General features: G+C 37.6%; 1 protein-coding gene across 1 annotated transcript in view; it reads left to right on the forward strand.

The window, feature by feature from the left end:
• The window catches only part of TDRD10 (tudor domain containing 10), a 1,185,287-nt gene extending 1,164,426 nt beyond the window's left edge, over positions 1–20,861 (forward strand). Inside the window, exon 13 of the mRNA XM_044079377.1 lies at positions 20,752–20,861. Within this exon, the coding sequence (XP_043935312.1) occupies positions 20,752–20,861 (110 nt within the window). The remainder of the gene's footprint in view (positions 1–20,751) is intronic.
• Positions 20,862–22,170: the final 1,309 nt, after the last annotated feature.

Raw genomic sequence — 22,170 nt, forward strand, 5'->3', positions numbered from 1 at the left:
GACCACTCATCTTTTACCCTACATCCTTCTGGCATAGCACTTACAGCCACTATGGACTGGGGGTTAGCAGTGTCCTCTGTGGCTGTTGGGCTCCTCATTCTCCAGATCAGACTCATTTTTCTCCACTGGTACTTCATCACATGCCCTTCCAAGGAGTGATACAACCAGTTCCTCCTTCCCAGGTGGGGAATATTTTTTATTCAAGGATGTTCCTAGTGCCAGAGAGAGAAAATTATTTGGGACCAGTTCTGGATCTTTCTTTCCTAAACTTGTTTGTGATAGTACCCAAATTCAAAATGATGTCACTTCACAGCCTGTACCTCCTTTTCTTCTTTCAAATTTATTGGCAGCACTAGATTTAAAGATGCTTATCACATCATCTAAACTTCTAATGTTTCTCAAGGTTTTGTGTGTCTGGATCTCATTATCAGTTCTCTGCCGTACCCTTTGGAATATCCAGTGCACCCAAGAGTATTCACAAAGTGTCTAGCTACAGTTAGAACTCATTGCAGGCTACAAGGTATCCACATTTTTCCATATTTAGACAATTTGTTTATCTTTGCAGAGTCTTTTTCAAAGCGTCAGTAATCTCTGTCATCAGTGAGAAGTATCTTACACAAGCTGGGATTCCAAGAAAAGTCTTTGTTGACTCCTTCAAACATGATTTTGTTCCTGTGATGTCAACTAGACACTTCAGTTCAAAGAGCTTTTCTCCCACAGGAAAAAAAAAAATAGATCCTTTATCTAGAGCTGTTTCTAAGGTTTTCTACTCCGGTTTCAGTTACTGTGAGGGAATACTACAAGATTTTGGGTCTCATGGTGTCTATGATTCTCATGATACCTCTTGCACAGTTCCACATGAGAAAGATACAGTGGTATCTGAAAATTATTTGGTCCCAGCATCAACGCCCTTTATCTTTTCAAATCCCAGTGCTGAGGTTTGTTAGAAGAGATAGAAAAGAAATGTTTTGGTGGGGACAGCAGATGTCTTTAAATCCAGGTCTCCCATCTCCTCTCCTCCTTTCCTGTGCCAAAGCAGTCAATCACCACAGATGCTTCAGACTTTGCTTGGGGAGCAGATTCAGGAGTGATAAAAGTGCAGAAGGTGTAGGACACCAAGGACAGATGCAAGCACATAAATATCAAGGAGATACTTGCCCTGACAAAGGCACTCGGCGCTCTGAATCATCTTTGGTCACTGGGACCTCTTCGTGGTTAGAGTAGCCATGCTAGCTTGGGATGTGGCATCACAGTTTGTCACTCTACAGTCTTAGATTCTGTTAGAGCAAAACTGTGAGGCAGACAAAGCTGCACAGGACCAGGGCTGACTCTTCCAGTTGGAAACTAGATCAGGGTCTTACAAGATTTGATACATCCGTGGGGAGTTCAAGTAGACCACTTTGTCTTCTCTCAACTGTCAAGGTTCTGTTCCAGGAATCCATGCCAGAAGGCATGGAAGACAGGTGCCTTTTCTTTTCCTTGGACAAGAATGTTCTTGTATGCTTTTACACCCTTTCCATTAATATTTAGGGTGGTACGTAAGATTTTGAAGAAATCCCCCATGATCATTGTGGTGACTCCCTTCTGGCCCAGGCACCTGTGTTTTTTCCTTTTGGAAATGGCCAGGGGCAATTACCACAAGCTTCCTCACAGATTGGATCTACTCACACAAGAACAGGGGTGTTTGATATACCCCAACATCAGTCAACTTAAGCTGTCTGGATGATGGAGTCTTAATTCCTTTTAGGCACCTAATTATTGAGGATGTATAGCAGGTACTAATGGAAGCAAGAATGCCTACTACTGGAAAATCATATTAGCAAATGGAAAAATGTTTACTAGTTGGTGCCAACAACATAACCAGCACATATTCAGGGCTACTTGTTTTCTTGTACTACAATATTTGTGTGAGTTACTTTCATATGCCCTTTCTATTCTGCTGTCAAGGTTCATTTATTGTCCATTTCAGGATGTCTGCCCATGGATCCTCCTCTTTTAATGCAGACTCATGTCAAAATGTTTTTGAAAGAATTTTTGCATAAGAGGCTTCTAAGAAAACCAGTGGCCCATCCTTGGGATCTTAATTTTGTGTTAGAGAAGCTAATACTTGCTCCATTTGAATCTGGTAATCTGGCTGACTTGAGGTTCTTAATATGGAAAATAATTTTACTGATTGACCTGACTTCTGCAAGAAGGGTATCTGAGTTGCAAGCTCAAACAGAAAAGCCCCCCCCCCCCAAAAAAAAAAAGTGTTTGGGTTGGCTTTATTGGCCTGAAATTATCCAGAAATAAACTTAAAAGAAAAAGTCATGGACATTCAGAATTGCCATTTAGCTGAAAAACCTGATGTCCTTAATGGGTGATTTGCATATATCCAATGTTGCCTCTAATACAAGAAGTTTAAGGTATCACGCAGTGGAAAGTCTAGCAATTGCTATATTTTTCTTTTTGGTTTTTAACCAAATGGTTTTTGTTTGTGACCTTTTTACTTATTGTTTTACTTCCAGAATCAGGGACAAATCCAGAAATATTTGGGGAAAATCAAGAACACATTTTGAAATATTAATATTGTTAACTTGAGAAGTTGACAGAATAAGAGATTGTAAATTTATATTTTTTTTCTGAAATAAGTCTAACAAGTGCAGTCCATCTCTTTTCCTCCCATAATCACCAGTTTTAGGAGGGATTAGGATAAACAAATCACATTTTTTAGCCAGAATTAGAGACAGTTGAGAGAGGTATGGGCATTGTAGTTTCCTAAACTCAACAAGGTACTTTAGCACTTCATTCTTTAACTTTTAGCAATCCTTAACATCAGCAGGATACACAAAAGGTGGCTTTCTTTTGGCGTGGGGGGGGTCAGGAAGCATGTTGTGTATCGTAAGTCTGACAGTAGTATGGTAGAATATATTATTGAAGTTATTTGCTCTTTCATTTTTATCCTAGTGAAATGTTACAGGAATAAGCTGTAGGTGGCTTTCTTTTGTGGGAGGAGTGATGAGGCATTCGGCATCTTTATGTTTTTTGAGAAACAGAAGATCATAGCTTGTCTTGGTGGAGATAGAGTATGTACACAAGAGCAACACATTGTTACTATTGTAGTTTGTACTTTAACTTTCATCCAAATCATCAGCCAGATACACCGAGGGTAGATATTATTCTGAGGCAGTGATCTGAGGCAGTGGTTAGGAGGCATACTGATTATAACATGGCAGCGGTTCCCCTTCACAAGATCGAATGGATGGAAGCTTGAAATTCATAATCTCGAGACCAGAATCTCGAACTTACATTCACTTGAAATTGTGAATAGGAGCCTTAGGTTTAAAAAAATTAAAAATTAACTTGCCTTATTGCAGGGGGCCAGGTCCTCTGTACCCTAGCATTTTAAATGTGAATTTTCCGTGACCGCACTATAGCGGAGGAATGGAAAATCTTCTGTTTTGTGCTTACGTGTATAGTGCGGAATGGGAGATTTCCCTTTCCTTCGCTATAGTGCAGTCTTGGAGTAGGTATATTTAAGTAGGGGGGTGTGGGGGGCACAGCCCCCCATGTGGTGGTTGCAGGGGAGTGAAGGCCCCTTGCGAAAACATTTGAACGGTGTTACTTTTTTTTTGTCCCTTTCATATGTTCGAGTTTCTGTAAATTCGAGATTCTGGTTTCGAGTTTATGACTTTCGAGTTTAGAGAAATTCAATCATATGAAGGGGAACCCATGGCAGCAACACATTACCACTGGTATTTGTTTTATTTTCACCCCAGTCTAACATCAGAGTAGTACACAGCAGTGTAAGGCAGTAGGTGGTTGTTTTGCTGGAAGAGTGAGGGGGCATGCTGGATGTTACTGCTGTTTATTTTTTTGTTGTAGTTGACTAAGAAACATAAGGTCATGGACTGATTTGCAGGGATTCTGTAGACACGTGAGCAGCAAGCTGATATACAACCACAGTGCTACTCACAGCCACTGATACCATTTGCAGTAACATTAATGATGGGTTTGTCTCTGACAGGATATTATATTTATTGATATAACTAGGTAATTTGAAACTAACTGCTAACCACAACTTACTAATTAACAAGCTAGCTAAATTTTACTTTGGGTAAATAGAACCAAATGTTTCCAGAGTTATCGTGATAACAGAATTTTTCAAGTCTACAACAGCAATCACCTTTCTTACAAAAACCTGAACACTGGAGTACCCCATATCTCTATGTTGGGCTCCCTGTTTTTCTTCCTTATTCATAAATGACCTTACCGAAGACCTTCTTAAATTAGACCTCATACTGTACAGAGATGGTAAACCTCTGCTTCAAGGTAGCAGAAATCCAACTAATTTACAAAATTCAACTTCAGCTGTCCTTGTTCCATGTCTCCAATTGGTCACATTTCGGTAAGCCCCTAATAAAGCACAAGAAGTCTAACATTTTGCTTTTTTCCTCTCCCAGAAGATAACCTAACCTACTTGAAATCATCATTACAGACAATCACAATAATTGCATCCCACAGGTGACTGGATGTAAATAATTTGGTATCACCCTGGCCCAATCATTGACCACCTCTATTCACACAGAAAACATCAAGAATGCTCTGTCTTAACTAAAGTTCTGCTATAGAATCTCTCACCTCCTGTCTCACATTGCCTTAGCCAAAAATATTTCTCCCCAAACTGGAATATGGCATCCCACTTCAGTCTTTCCACTCGTTGCATAGCACTGAAAGACTGCAGTTTACAGAAAACAAAATGTGTTGCTTCGTACTTCTCTCAGATACTCAAATCTACCGATGTACTGCTGTAAAGAACCTAAATTGGCTTCCAGTGATAGAAAGATCAACCTTCCTGTTTGGTGTATTAATTTTCAAAATTCTTAAGGGCCATCCTAGCTTATTCCCCAAGAAACGCCAGTTCTCTGAGTGTAGCCTATTACTGGAGATCATGCATTCTCCAGACTTGCCTTGTGGAACACACCTTCTAACCATAGTAAAATCCCTAACCTCTCTTGCTGATTAAAATAAAAATTAAAAGGGCATCTTCACAAAGAAGCAGTTTGAATCTGTTTTAGTGACGGTGGTTAACAAAATGCAACCAATTCTGTAAGAGTTTTGTAACATAACTTGAGCAACCTATAAAATTCTTGTGTGGATATTGCATATTTTGTATATAAAGTTTGTTTTCTTGTGCATCATATCATATGTTTTTCAACACTTCTCTCTCTTGCTTCATTTGTGTCCTCAAATGTTCATCATTCTCACTGCTGAGGTAATCTTTAGACTATTTGGGTTTTTTTCCTGACCAGGAAATGACAATTGACCAGTTTCACAAAGCTGTGACTCATCCCACACCTTCACTCTGTCTGCTTATTGGTTGGCCCCAAGTAGGGAAATTAGCAGTCTGAATGAAGATTTCTTCAATACTTTATTTCTGCCTCAAGGAGATGCATCTCTGGATCCTCAAAGGAGCAGCAATTGGCTTAGAACTTCATTTCTGGCAGATAAGTCCCCAATGGTGAGCCCCCCTCATACAGGAGTTGTTGCCCTTTTAAGAAAATATTTAAATTTATTTTCTGTCTAAAAGCTGTATTTTCCCTTTAAGAAATCCAGTGTTTTTTTTTTTTTGTTTTGTTTTTTTTTTAGCAATATGTGAAGTACCCTGTCAGGAACTGCTTTTTTTATAAGCTGCTTGTGTTATTTAACTAACTGGGGACTTGTATTTAGTAACTGAAATTTTACTTAATGACTGGCAAGGATGTGTTTTTCAGCACAGTGCTTTTATTCAGGTCATGACAACTTACATGCCATCTTTCTTTTCCTGTCAGTGTATTTAACATTTTAAATGGAGTGCTGACAGGGAATCTGAGTGCTTCTTGTGCTTTTACTTTGTGAAGTGACTGGGATAATAAGTGTGAGTGTAAGGGTGTCGCTTGTGTACATGAGGTAACAACTTGCCTTCAGACTGACTCATTCTAGCAACCATTACCACTTTTGGCATATTCTTCTTGGCTACAGCTTGGATACTTTGGTACTGCTGGTTTCACTCCCACTGTTCATAGAAAGAAGCACTTAACAAAAAGCCTTTGAGCTCAGTCTGTGTTTCGCCTGATAGTGGAAGAACCTGTAGTGGCCATTGGTTATTCCTCAGACCACTCACTCACTTACCTTTTCAGCTTTGTCTGTTGTAGTCCTTTTGGCCACCATGAACTGGGGTTCAGCCACATCCTCTTCAGCTATTCCAGTGTCTGGTATGGGTGAACCATTTTCGGTAGGGCTGAGAAAGACTATCCTGGAGATTTTTATTTATTTATTTATTTTACATTTGTTGACCGGGCTAGTCTAGCTGGATATATGTCCATTTTCAGTAGAGGCCCGGGGAGAAAAGCTCCACAAAGTTAAGTACAGTAGAACAAGACAAAGATAGGTACAGCATCATTAATGCTTAAGACAGGGCAATTGAAAAGAGGTAGTACATGAAAATATTCAAATACATAGAAAATACACTAATCATATAAAGTTGAAAAATACACTTTTTTTTTTTTTTGCAACACACAGTGAAATGCATCCATGTTAATGAGAGGCATAGATTATAGGACGTTTGGTGGAAGAAAAAGGTAAGGGAGGTGGAAAGAGTTAATCAGGGTTAGTGCAAGAGCAAAGCCAGTGTTTGTTGAGATCAATTTTTAGCTGTGTTTTAAAAAGCGGAAGAGAGGACAAAGAAAGGATTTCTGAGGGAAGTTTATTCCATATTTTGCCAATTGAGTTGGAAAAGAGACAGTCACCTGCAGAATTATTGGGTTTGGTTATATTTATCCATAGTTTGTTGGAAGAGCGTAAATGTTTCAGGTTATTGTATGGTGAGATGAGGCTCAGAGAGTATAGGTGTTTTGGTTGGTTGGTATAGGATCTTATGAGCTATTATGAGTTGTTGCAGTGTAAGTAGGTTCTGAAATTCAAGCCATCCAAGATTTTTTAGGTTCAGACAGTGGTGGGTTTTGTAAGGGGATCCTGTGGCAAATCGAGCAATATTATGGAAAGATGTTGCTAATTTATTGAGGTTGTTTTTGGAGAGATTAGTATATATGGGGGAAGCATATAGAAGGGTAGAAATCAGGTGTGATCTGGCTAAGGTGGTCCTTGCTTCAGGTGAAAGGAAGGGTTTTATTCTATAAAGGGATCCAATTTTTTTATTAACTAATTTTATTGTGTTATTGATGTGAGTGTCAAAGGTGAGATTATTGTCAATAGTAATACCTAATAGTTTGGTTGTTGAGTCAGGAGAGATGAGAGTGCTATCCATGGCAGAAATAGTGAAGTTTAGTTGGGTAGATCTGCGGGAAGGTGAGAATAATAGTAATTTGGTTTTAATGAAGCACTCCAACATAAGAGACCATCAGACCAGTCAGATATCCTTCCCTTGACTAGGTCTTCTTTCACAGGACTCTTACAAACAATAAATCAAAAAATTAAGCATGGTTTATCACAAGACATAATTACTGTTAAAGATGATTTTATTACCATAGCAAGGCTATGAATCCTGGTGTCCACAAGCCATTACTGGTGGGCATCCCCTGTAAAGAATTTCCTGAGGAGATAGGGTCATATGATTCTGATTATGACAGGGATATGGCTTCTTCTTGTAAGATTCACTAGCCTAACGTTGGGAGGAAAATATTAACTCTTAGTGGAGGAATTTTCTTTTAATCAAACCAAAGCCAAATAAATAAGGTGGTGTTTGGAAAATTGGATGTCCCCCTGTGCTGAGGAGATGTATGTTACAAATGGCTTTGCCTCATTTCCCAACTACCCACTCCATTTCTGCCAGCTCTGGAGGGTGTGATGAATGCTGCCTGCAGTCATCCTGATACTCTGCCAACAGACCCTGCAAAGCAGATAAAAATGTATAAAGTGTCTCAGGCTAATGCATTTCTTCTCTTATCTTAGATGAGACCCAGCAGTCATATCCAGTGCTTTGCCTGCTGGCTATAGGCTGGTCTTGATCACTAACCCTTCTCCGGATGACAAAGAAGGCAAGGTGTTGGACTGCCTAGGTAAGATGATGCTTTCTTCTTCCACTTCAGCTTTCAGAATTATCAGGGGTACATGTGGAAGTTTATGCTTTGTTACATGGACAGCCTGAGGGAATTTGCTCCCACACTTCTATAGAAGAAAGCTCCTTTCTGAATCCAACTATTTCTGCCTTGTCCCAGATATCAAAACATGCTTTGAACAGTGTATAGGATTATGCAGGCACTGTCTCTAGGGCCACTGCTACAGTGTTGAGAAGAAATGCCTTGGTACGCAACCTAAATTTTGCTGATGAGGTAAAGTCTGAAATCTTAGATTCTGCTTTAGACAAGAAGATATTTGACTTTTCTGCTACCCAGGTTCTCAAACAGTTTGATGAAACAGGAGAATAGATTTGGGTCACATCTAAGAGTTTTCATGTTCCCCAGTACAAATCTTTTAACCCTCCCTCTTTCACTAAAAAGCCAAATAAGCGGAACCAGACATATTGTGGCAAGCAAAGAGCTAAAAATAGATGGCTGGAGGGAAATAAGAACCAGGGGACCTTTCTGAAAAAGGGACAGATCAGTATAGAACGACTATATCAGCATTCCACTCAGGCAAGTATCTCTACAAACTTGTCCCAGAAGCTGATTCTTAATGTCTCCCTTTCGCAAAAGATTGTGTCTGACACTTGGATGTTAAAAGTGGTGTAGGAGGGTTACAAATGGCACTGTATACAAAAAAAAAAAAAAAACCCTTTCAAAGGAATTTCTCCTCAGCCTCTGAACGCCTGTAAGTCAAATGTGCAAAGGCTTCTGTTCCAGAATATTGCTGGTACCAAAGAAAGAGGCATCTTGGAGACCAGTACCAGATCTTTAATTTCTAATACTGTATGTGAAAGTATTGAAATTCAGAATGCTGACCTAGTAGAAACTGTTACCCTTCATTCCTCCCATAAGTTGTATGGTAACAGTAGACTTAAAAGATGCTTATTAACATATTCACATAGCCACAGGATTCAGGAACTTTCTAAGGTTCTCTGTTGCATTATCACTTCTCTGCATTACCCTTTGGTTTTCTGCAGCTCCAAGGATGTTTGTGAAATGTCTGTCCCCAGTCACAGCTCATTGCAGACTGAATGCCATCCACATATTTCCTTATTTAGAAGACTTGCTTATCTTTGCAGTGCCTTTATCCAGATGTCGAGTCATTAACGTTGGTTATGTCTCTTCTCACCAATCTGGGCTTCCAGATGAATGTTACAAAATCCTCCATGACTGATGGACAGAATTTAGAAAAACATCATTTTGCACAAAAAGTAACTTTATGAGAAAAAACGTAGAAAAGCAGTTCATTATGTCCACACCATAAGCTCCATAGCTCCAAAAGAATAACAGGACCAAAATTCTTGTGAACACAACAAACACAAAGAAAGTTGAGCGCTTTCGTCTCCCTCACCAAAGCAGAGACGACTTTAGAACTACATCATTCTTCCCTTAAAACACCTCTTATATGATAGGTGGCATTTGCATTCTAGTTAATTAATTAGATAATTTACAAATTAAAAAATCTGCAGTTAAAGTGGTCCACACTGCTCCAAATTGCTAAATTTTGTCATGATGGGGATGGAATTTATTCTCAAAAATAATTTCTTTACTTTTGAAGGTGAATATTACAAACAGTTGAAATATGTGGCAATGGGGAAAGTTGTGCCCCATTATAGGCCAACATGGTCCTATACACGTGTTAAGGTAAACCTGTATTTAAATCTGAATTCCATACAAAATGGTTCACATATCTACAATTTTTGGGCAATGTTTTTATATGGAAGGAGTCAGATAACCAACTCGTAGTGTTTGTAGAGTACCTCAACAATATATGTACGTATCTGATACACCCATTAACTACCTGGATGTAGCAATCTCAAAGAACCAGGTAGCAGGTTGTTTTAATTCAAAGATATTCAGGAAACTCACATTTTCTAATGATTACCTAGATTACAAAAGCTGTCACCCTAAATTCACCAAACGTAACATTTTTAAGGGGCAAATTGTCAGGGCAGCATTAATGTGTTCAGACACCAACAGTTTCCACCAAGAGATGGAAATTATTACAAACTTGTTTAAAAGCAGGGGGTACCCCAACAAAGTATTAGAACCCATAAGGGCTCAAATATTGGACGGGTAGAGAACTAAATTCAAGCCCCAATTAGGTGAAACTAATCTTGGTGGTACTATAAACAAGACACAGAAAAATTCTCAACACAGTGTGACAGTATGATAATACCATTTGGTGTAGGGAAAAGAAGGCGAGAGAAGTTATATCTAGAAATTAGTCAATTTGTAGGGGCAATTCTGATGTCCTAAAAATTATAGGGAATGAGCTGAACTTTGTTTACAAGATGGGGAGGAATTTAAAATCAATATTTGAATACCCTGTCAAAATAATTTCTTTACTTGATAAAGGTCCTACCAAGTGTGGGACATGCAGACAATGCCCCTACATACTTGAATCTAAGAATATAGTATTAAAGGAAAATGGATAAAAGGTTAATTTGCACATAGGAAATTGCAACACCAAGGGTACAGTTTACATTTAAATCTGCCAAACTTGTGGCAGTTATATAGGCAAGACAGGAAGAAAACTTAGAAGAAGAATCTACGAACATTTGTATGCAATATCAAGGGGTAATGTGAATAATTCAATGTATAAACACTCCTTAGTGTCAGGACTTCACTAGATTTAAATTTGGGATCTTAGAACAAGTTCCATTAAATGCCTGAGGTGGGTGGTGGGAGCTCAGGTTGGAGTTGAGAGAAATTTTTTGGATAATAAAATTAAACTCCAACACACCACCAGATATTAATGAGAACATTCCTTTAGCTCCAGTGTTAAAAAAGAGAGCTCTGGATGTAATGTAGTATTTTTCTTAAAGCTTCAACATTTTATACTTTAAACATAAATGTTTTAAGTTGTCAGTTTATGGAGCGGTGTGGATCACTTTAACTATAGAATTTTTAATTTGTAAATTGTCTAATTAATTAACTAGAATGTAAGTGACACCTATTATATAAGAGGTACTTAAGAGAACAATAATTTAGTTCTGAAGAAGCCTCTGTTTTGGTGAGGGAGATGAAAACGATCAACTTTCTTTGTGTTTGGAATAAAGTGTGTTCACAAGAATTTTGGTCCTGTTATTCCTGTGGAGGTATGGAGATTATGGTGTGGACCCAGTGAATTGCTTTTTTAAGTTGGTTTTGGTCAAATATACTGGCAATTTTATCTGCGTGGTTTTGTTTTATAACTTTATGAGAAACCAGGAACATTGTGTAAAAACCAAAAATGAATTAGGGCCTTGGTATACACCTTCAAGGTTCGAAAGTTTTAAAGACAGTAAAGCACTTAAGTAGTTCATCAATTAGAACTTTACTAAGTAGAACCACAGAATGTACCAGAATGCATATGAATTTAAATGAAAACATAATGCAAAAATAATTCAGTTGAAACATACGAGTTCATAGAATAAGAATAAGCCAGTTGAATACAAAAATACATTTATCGTAATAACAATAAGCCAGTTGAATACAAAAATACACATATCCTAACTAGTAACAATAAGCCAGTTCAATACAAAAATACAGATATCCTAACTTCTATGAAATGAGGTTTCAAGATACTGCCAAATATGTTGTATTAAATATTTCATAAGCAATTCATTATTAAGCCCCTTTGGTTGCAAAGTATCATAAGTAAAACTAAAGCAAACCTCCTCCAGTAATAACATATCAGAAGGATGTAAATATAAATCAGAACATGTCAACACATTATAAAGAACCTCTAAATTCGAATCACTTTATGATATTTGGAAACAATGTGACGCTACCGGGCTGATAGGAGAATTATTTTTGACATCTTGGATGTGTTCACTTGTCCTCATCCTAAGTTGATGTATGGTTTTACCAATGTAAAACTTACTACAGGGGCAAAGTAACCCATAAATTACCATTTTTTGATAACAGTTAAATACTCCTGGAACTTTGAACAGCTTCCATTAATGACGTGTAATTCTCTGATCCATTTAACTACAAGTACTGCATACCTTACACTGAGACTCCAAAACCTCACTTACCCATATGTGTGTGTCTAATTCCACTTGCTATTCTAGGTGAATTTCTATATGAAATAATCAATTTAAAATTCTTGCATATCACCTCCGATATAATAGTATACCAATGTTTCCTCAAGATACATGATATACCTTCAACAAAAGGAGCATAATGAGTCACAAAATGTATATCATCACATCCCCATTTATAATTCCAAAACACCTTTGCACTTTGTTTATATTTCCAAGTAAATTAGTTATCTCCATCTACAACCTTCTGGTAATGAGAACATTCCAATTATAAGCTCTAGATAATTATCTATCAACTATATTCAGAGCTATTGTGTGGAAATTAATCTCATTCGAACATAAAGTTCTAGCCCCATATAGAATTCATCACAGGGGAGAGATCTTATCAAGTGGCCTGGGTGTGCACTAGATGCAGCCAAAAATGAATTCACAGAAGTTTTTTTTTTCTGTGTAACATTGAATGTATTGTATCATTAACAAGATACAACTCAACATCCAAATAATGAATGGTATTATCATGCATGTTATAAGTAAAAAAAGTAAATCAAAGGTATTCTTCTGTATAACCTGCATAAAACCATCAAACTGTTCCTGTGAGTACTGAGCTATAAAAAAAAAAAATAAATCATCAATGTTGCATTTATGAAACACCACTTTGTTGACGAAGTAAGAATCACTATACAAAAAAAAAATTCCTCAGTCATTCCATAAACAAATTATCATAGCTGGGAGAAGACTTAGCCCCCATAGCCATACCCTTAAGTTGTCTATAAAAAGACCCATCAAAAGAAAAAAAACAAATATTCGAAATAAGACTAGCTATATTTAGAATAATCTGTAATCCACTAACATTCACTAAATAATGTTCAATGGCCTATCATCCATGTCTTTGTTCAGTAGTAGTGTACAGGCTGCTAACATCAACTGTTGCAAATTTGGATTGTTTTGTTGGATGATTTCTAGATATCTCTCTTGAAAAGGGCTTTCTGACACAAGAGAAGTTGGATCTTTATCTGGAATCTTTCCTGAGCTTCTCTAATCGGTCTCAGGTTTCAGTAAGAGAACTTCTCGTGATCCTAGGGTTCATGGCTTGTATGATTTCCTAAGATTCCTCTAACCAGATAACAAATGAGAAAGATGCAGTGGTTTCTGGAAAAAAAAAAAAAAAATGACCCAACATTTGCATCCTCTGGAGCATTAAATCGAAGTTTTGGAAAATGAAATGGCATTGATGGAGGCAACAGATACAGTTTAACCTAGGTCTCCCTTTCCCTCTTCAGACCCCAAACCAATCTCTCAACACAGATTTAATTATTTATGTATGTATTTGTCTTTGTTTACTGTGAAAGTCCAACTGGGTAATACCCAGTTTTAGCGGAGGCCTGGGGAGAAAAGCCCCATTTGCTTACATTGTATTAGTCTAGGTTTCAGTTAAAGACAGAGTAGTTACATTTCTATTTACATTTATACATAAAAAATATTTACATTTATACATTCTAATATTGTACAGAGGTGGATATTGCTTCAGATTTTGCTTGTGGAACATTTTCCATGGTTGCAAGGTCAGTAAAGTCATTCAGATAGACCAATATACATAAATATAAAAGTACATGTTAGCTGTGATTCATAAACAGACAGGGAAGGTACTAAGTTGTATCCCCTATGCAGGCTGGCTATAATGGTTTGGGTGGTAGCTCTACAGTATTCTGTCAGAGCAAAACATCGTGGCAGACAAGCTGAGAAGGGACCAGGACAGGCACTCATGAATGGAAATGGAATGAGGAGGGTCTTCCAGGAACTGATCCAGTTGCCGGGTACACCTCAAATAGATTGTGTACCTCCTTTGAAAACAACAACTAAACAAATATTGCTCCAGGACTTCTTGCAAGAAAGCCTTGAAAATAGATGCATTTTCATTCCCATGGACTGGAATATTTCTTTATTGTTTTCAACCGTATTCACTGATATCCAGGGTAATTCTGAAGATTCAGAAGGACTCCACAAAAATCATTTGGTGACTCCCTTTTGTCCCAGGCAACATCTGTTCTCTTCTTGTGGAATTGTCCAAGGCCAGTTACCACAAGCTTTCCTCACAGACTGGATCTACTTACCCAAGACTGGGGGAGTTTGATGCATCCCCGTCTCAATCAACCTCAGCTGACTGCTTGGATGTTTTAAATTTTTTTTTTTTTTTACTGTTTTTTGTCAAATAATAATTTGTAGATCAATCAGTACTATTATATGTATTAATCAAATTAAATAACTATATACACTATTTTCATTCAGCCTGACAAAAATGAAAGAAATTAAAACAAATATAAACAGTTAATAAATTCATATATACAAAAATCAGAGAGAAACTGGATCCAATTGCATAGTTTCAATCAGTTGCAAAACTTTTCTCAGCAAGGGCACAAGAAAATAATTTTCTTGGGTGGCGAAAGCCAGGGTACCTTTTTGGCTAGGCTTATATAGGCCCTAGGGCCAATAGCCTATTTACCTACCTATGAACCTGTCAATGCCGTCTTCTTCAGTAGAGATAAAAATCTTCCATTTTAGGTGTGCTGTATTCGAATTCCATCTTCTTGTTATGCATTTCCTGGCAGTTGCCAATATTGTCCAAAGCAGGTATACATTTATTTTATTCAATTGGAAACCTTCATTTACATTTAATAGTTTTTGAGCTTTAGATAAAACAAAGGATTCTGTAAATATAGCCTGTAAGAAGTTATTACTCTAGAAAGTTTTTATTTCAGAACAGTCATAAAAGATATGATACCAATCACCTTTAAATGTTTTCTGCCATCTCCAACATAATCCATGACTGGTGGAACTAATTTTAGTAATTTTATCCGGCGTTAAAAAGCTCTGTGTAAAAATTTCCAGTTGAATATTCTCCAGTATTGTGAATTGGATGTTAGTTTAACAGAAAGTAAAATATTTAATTTGTTTTCTGGTAATAAATATATCTAATAACCTTTGGTAATATGTTGCCAGTATATTGGTTTGGATATTGTTTTATAGGTCATTATCTCTGTCTATAAATTTGAGATAGCATTCTTCATATTTTGATCATTATAAATGATTCCAAACAGCCCGTTTATGAATTTTGTTATGTTCTTATAAGAATTATTAATTGTTCTACACAGGTCCTATGAACATAAAATGCTTTGAAGTATTAACCAGTCTTGTGATGATGTTCCATAGAATGAATTTACATATTGAATATCCAAGACCTTTAGATTTTTAATGCAGTGTTGCCAGCAAAAAAAGTTCTTTTGTTCCAGGGATATGAAAACTTCTTTATGTACCCTGTCAGGAAAATTCTTTGTAATGCTGAAAGGAATTAATAGGTCAAACCAACGTTTTATATACATATTTACATTAACAAACTTTCTAAACACATTAAAGAGAAAAATTGATCAAATTTAATTTAGTAGGTTTTGTTGTAGAGCATATGCATGCCTAGTAAATACCATAATTCATTAACTTTGTTACAGAGAAGTTTTTGGATAAAGTATTTTAATTTATTAATATATTAATATTTCCAATTAGAGAAGTAATGGTGATTTAGCCAATCTGAAACAGTTTTAAGTATGGAAGCCTTTATGTAACATTCAATATCCAGAAAATGTAGTCCTCCTTGTTCGCATGGTCTAATGTGATGTGAGAAAGCCATTTCTTTTAGGAAACCATAGAGATTTTAATAATGGTGTGTTTATTTGCTTAAGGAGTTTTCTGTCGAGAAGTATCAGAATAGCTTGAGCAACGTATAGGATCTTAGGAAGCAAAACCATTTTTTATCAACTGTAACTTATCCTTAAAGGTCAAAATTATTTTATTCCATTTATTTGCAGAATTATTTACTGTATTAAATGTATGTTGGATGTTTTAATTCTGATGTCTTTTAGGCACTTATTTAACGCGGATGCACAGCAGGTACTACAGGAGGCAAGAAAACTTGCTAGTAGAAAATCCTATATTGGTAAGTGGAAGCAAATTTCCAGTTGGTGCCTAACCAATAACCAAGGGCCCATCAGGGATTTTGTATCACTGCCACTCAAATATTTATGCAAGTTATTTTCCTCTAGTCTTTAATTCCTCTATAAAGGTTAATCTTGTGGCCATTTCAGAATGCCTGCCCGTTGTCCCTCCTTTTCTGCTTGTGGTGAAACCGTTTCTGAAAGGAGTTTTACAATTGATAACCTCCTCCTTGAGATCTCAACTCTGTGCTGAAAAAATTAACTGGCAACTTTTGAACCTGCTCATCCAGCTGATTTAAGGTTCATGACTTCAAAAACTGTATTCATCATTGTCCAGACATCTGCAAAAAGAATATCCGAGTTGTAAGCTTTCGTGGAGGAGGAACCTTATGTTATATTCCACAGAAAGAAGGTCACATTAAGAACAAACCATAACAAAAAACAGAGCTAAGGAATTCTGCATACTCTGTGTTTTTAGGCAACTTCTGTACTATCTTAAGAGTTTAGTCCTTTAGAAAAGCTGATCTGCTATTTATTTCTTATCAAGGAACAATTAGAATATCCTGAGTCTCAACATTCAGTTTCCTGATGGTTGATCTCAGCTATTGCTTTTTATTATTTATTTTATTTTATTTTACATTTGTTCCAAACAATGACAGAACCATTCCAGGCAGTGTCAAGCCACATTTTAATAGAGCCTTGTCTTTTGCAATGGCATGCTGGAAAGGAATGAACTCCTAGAAGCATTCTAGAGGTACATGGTAGTCTGTACATTTACAATAAATTACAAACTGGATACTTATTTTAATTGCAGGGCTAGCTTTGTTAGAACCATTTTCCTTGGGCTTCTCGATCTGTATCCTTCCTCCTTTCAGAATTTAATAGGCTTTGGTAATCTTGTGTATAGTTGTAGTTGGGATATAAAGTATGGTTCTTTGTGGTTCTGCTTCATATTTTTCCCCATTATTGTTAGTCTCATCTGACTCTGTATGAACAAGCAAATCCTGAAGAAATCTTCACCGAGTGCTGTTTTCTCTCCTTGGGGTTAGCCAGTCAGCTGAGTCGAGGTGGGGGGGAGTGAGAAGGAGAATATAATTAAATAAATAATAACTTAATATACCCCTTGACAGATTTGAGGAAAGGTTTATACCTCAGTCAAGAGTGCTTTAAATTGTTAGTTTCATGTGGTTTCATATTGTTAAGTTCCTGGAATCACTCCTGAACCAAATGGAATAGAAAATGTTGGGGATACAGGATCAAGCTCAACAAAAAGAGTTATTGGGACTTTGCAGCACCAGTTCCCAGGTTGCTAAACACTCTTTAAACTGTAGCTTTGATTCTCTAGAAGCTTCAAGCAAGGCAGCTGCCTAAGGTTCATTTTAACAGGAGAACTGCTCGGCTTAGAGAGCAGTCTTGTCCTAACCATGCCAGAGTTGAAATTCTTGATGCCCCCTTGGAGAAGTATTTCCTCTTTGGACCCATGGCTCGGGGTTTTCAAAAGACTGGAGGAGAATGCTAAGACTGTATGCAAATTATCAGAGACTTTCTGCATGGTCCTGCCACCAAGGTTCAGCAGAAAACACTGTACCAAGTCCTGGTCTTTTCCTGCCTGTCAATCAAAAAAAAAACAAAATCATTAAAACCAGAAAGGATAGAGAGTAAAGATGGTGGCAGCAGACCCCAGAACCAGGCCTACTGAGTCCCAACTGTAGGAATCCAACAGGGAGAAGCCATGACTCAGGCAAGCACTTTCCTATCTCCCTCTCTCAAAACCCCACCCCAACCGCCATGCAAAGCTAGGGGGCAGACTCAGACTTCTAAATCAAGCAATCATCCAACACCTGTGGGTCCTAGAAATCATTAAAACTGTGTACAAAATATAATTTGAATCTCTTCCAAGGTTCTCTGGCATTCCTTCCATTCCAGAAAGGAAGATCAGAGAGTCACAGACTCAAAACATCTCGTAGCACATGGATCTATAGAACCAGTCAAGTTAGGAACTAGGTTTTACTCCAGACTGTCCCAAGAAAAGAAGGAAACTGGAGGCCCATCTTAAACCTCTCAAAGTTAAAACAAATTCATGGTGCTCTTCAAGTGTACAGCACAAACATTAAGAAAGCTTCTTCCCACAAACCTCCCTTGAGCGGTCATGGTCACCTAGGATTTAAAGGATGCTGATTTCCACATTCACGTAGCAGAGGAACACCGGAGCTACAGGACAGGTGGGGGACTCAGCTAGAAGTATATTGATTGCCCTTTGGCTTGCCTACTTCTCCCTGTTCTAATGCTTCCAGAGACTTGACTAAATTCTTGTCCTAGTAATTGCCTTTTGCAGGACCAAGGGAGTGCAAACTTATCCCTTATTGTATGACAACCTTATACAGGCAAATGCAGTGAAGGAACTCATCTTCTCTTTGCAGATGACTAAGACATGCCCCTTAAACTTGGGGTTTAATGCTCAATTACAAGACATCCATTCCTTTAGCAGTCTTGTGTTTGTAGGGGCTTTATTGGATTCCAGCAAACAAATGACCTTATTCCCCCAGGAGAAGATCTTCCTGACACACTACATCAAAAAGTTAGTTCCAAAGGAATCTGTCACAGCCAGGAATCTATTGAGACACTAAGAGAAATGGCACCCTGCATACTAATAATACACTTAACAAGGCTGCACATAAGGAAAATACAGTGGTACCTGAAAAGCATGTAGTGTCAACACCAACACGCTCTGAGCTTCAAGACCATACTTCTTGCAACAAGAACAAACTTTTTGTGGTGGAGAGATGACTGCAAACGAAACAAAGGAATACCCTTCACCTTACAGGCAAGGTACCAACTAATCACCACAGATGCCTCAGACCTGGCTGGGAGATGCACTCAGACAATATGAGAGTTCAAGGCAGCAGGGTCAGTCTAAAAGAAAATATGACCATCTACAGAGATCTTGTGGCATTCCCACGTTTAATGCCATATAGCCATGCAGCTCTGGGAGACAGCATGGGAGATGTGACTACACTTTCTGGCTCAGTGCCTCATTTGAGCAGGCAGCAACCTAGCAGACCACTAACAGAGGTCAGTAACAAAACCTCACAGATAGATGCTGAAGACGTCTATCTTTAGAAAACTCAGACAAGTGAGGTGTGCCTAAGTTAGATGGTTTGCTTCAGTGGAAATCAGACATAGCAACATATTTTTTTTCAAAGGCCACAAACTACAGGGCCTGGAGGACAGATGACCTTTTCCTGTGGAGAGGTCTGTTTCTAGATCTCTCCCCTCCCATACCCATCATTCCTAGGGTACTTATGAAGATCAGGGAGGATGATCCTAACAGCATCCTTCTGGCCCATGCAGCACTGGTTCCTCATGCTACTCAGTATAGCCATGGAAGAAATATTGCTGTTTTGGGGGAAAACAAAAAATAATACAGAAAAGGTCCATGATCAGGGATGATTTTTAAATATTACTATAATTAACTTAAAATGTTTATAGAACAGTAAATTTTGCATCAGCATGCTTTTTCTGAACAATAAGAGGGATGAATCCCTAATGTCTGACATTACTGATTGACTGTAATCCTCCGTGATGTACCAGAAAATCAAAAAAATGTATGAGGAGCGGAGTAAAAATGAGGCAAAAGTAAGGACGATCTGCAAAATCAAGGATTTAAGAGGGCATTTGCTGTAATTAAGAAATATATAGCCTTGGTCAACTACGTTATGGATTTTTCCATGTAGATTACAGATTTTCCCGGACTAGAGTTTGTCATTCAAATTGGTAGTACGAGAAGAAGGCTTCAAAGTATGAAAGAATAGTCTGTTTAGAGCTTCTAGAAGTATTTGCTACTTGGACATTTGATATGTATTTGACACAAGCCAGGCATGACATGTTACATAATCATGGAGTATGCTTTTTTCCCTGTGCATGCTGTATATATATATATATATATATATATATATATATATATATAAAGTTTGTCATTTTATAAATTATGCATGCCCCTAACACTAAGGTGAATTTAGTGACCAGACCTTTGAAAGGGGATTTATGTCTGAAGTATGTTGAAATTTCTTTTACCTGAGTTGTGTGGTAAATAAAGGATGATGCAGCAGTTACTACACTTTTGCCAGATTATTTCTGATGATGTTGTGGGACTGGATTGCACATATATAATTATGTTAGTGATATAAAGATACATTAAATGCAAGATTAAAAGATCCTGTAGAGTTAGGAGTGATACTAAGTGTGTATTTAGGTGGTAGGTAGGGAAATGAGTTGGTAAGGCATGCCATTTATCTTTAGCCATTAAAGCCTACATTTTTTATGTGTTAGACATTAAAATGTTATGTAATTTTTCACTTTTACTTGATTTTAGTGACATGTTGATATTGTATGCATGTATAGTTTGAAACTTAACATGTGCTTTGGTAGGAAATGGGCCTGTAATGGATTGTGTCATCAGTATTTATTATTATTCCTCAAATTTGAGGAGACTACAGTGTAAACTGATTGATATATTATTGTGAGCTTGAGTCCTTTGGTAGGGACATCTGCAAACTGGGTTAAAATAAACTGAATAACCTTTCAATTAATCTCAGAATGTCACCTAATGTACCTGCATTTTATTACATGTCTCTACAGATGTGTTTTCCTTCCAGAGAATCATAGGAAGATTGCTTCAAGGAAACATTACCAAGGCCCACACAGATGAGGTAAGAGATGTTTCAAGTCTGAAAGTGAACAAAGTGTGAGAGGGGAGAGAAACATTGCACAGGTTCTGTCAGAAGAACTAATGTTGCTCTCAGTACTTCTTCCCACTGCAAAGCGTTCCTGAGTGGGTTTATAATCACTTTGAGATCTGACCAAGACAATAATTGTCATTTGCCACCCGTTTGCAGAGTTGCATCTTGCAACAGTATTCACCTGCAGACCACAGTCAGTCAGACACGGTCACAAAATTATCAAGTCATCCTGCATTTTAAAGGTCCCACAGAAACACATAACACCACCAAATGTACTGTTTCCAACATTTAACCATGCATGTATTCCCTTAGTTTGTACTGTATGAGAAACATGTTCATCTGTTTTTATTGGCAGCCTGCAACTAGTGATCTGAATACTCATGGGATCTCATTGTGTCATTCACCATCCATCTTTTTCCTCATATGCTAAGGCTGTCTGCAGTAGTACTCTAATGGAGTTTACAACTGTGGAGGGTCAGATGTCTTGGGATGGTAACATCTAGAGGAGGGCTGTTTTCTGTGCTTGGACAGATCATTGCTGTCTTATGCTTTTACTTGTGGAATATCGTGAATTATTCCAGTACTAGTCACTGTCCCCTTGCTTTATGGAAATGGTGCTACCTTTGAATTCTCCATCGTTTTCTGCACCACCCTGCAGTGTCTACAGTCCTTTTCTTAACTTGAGCTCCCCATGTCCCAAATGCATATATAACCACTGTTCCAGTGGTCTGTCATTGGTAGCTTAAATTTAAATTTATAGGACTACCAAGTGGCACTTGCATGATTGTATTGAGGTAGTGCTGAAGCTTTTTAAGAGTAATGGTCATAAACAGCAGTGGCAGGCACAGTGTCTTTCATTCCAGTCCTTGCAACTGTTTGACTGTAGATACAAATAAAAGTAGTTTGAAAGGAAGTCCGGTTCCTCTTTTAAAGCTTCTCATCCAAAGTATAAAAGTACATTTTATCCTGATTTTACTAGGTAATGTTTTTTTGCAACTTTACAGTGACCCCCCCCCCCCCCCCCCACACACACACACACACAAGGAGCCTAGCGTAATCTCTGCACATACAAACTTGATTCATGGCATGTTCTTAATCTTTCACAGTCAGCAGTAAAAAAATATTATTTTTCTTTTACATTTTTTGTACATCTGACAGTGCAAATCACTTACTAGCATCTCTACTGCAGATACTTCAGTTACTTTACCTGCTACCTTTGTCATCAGCCTCCGTCACTGCATATAGAAGTTTATTCAACTATTTTCAGTTACACAGATCTTTTGTATGGTAAGCCATGCAGTGAACAAATGTCTGGTAC

Source organism: Protopterus annectens, chromosome 8.part0 (assembly GCF_019279795.1).
Source record: "Protopterus annectens isolate FY-2018-M chromosome 8.part0, PAN1.0, whole genome shotgun sequence".
Lineage (NCBI taxonomy): Eukaryota > Metazoa > Chordata > Ceratodontiformes > Protopteridae > Protopterus > Protopterus annectens.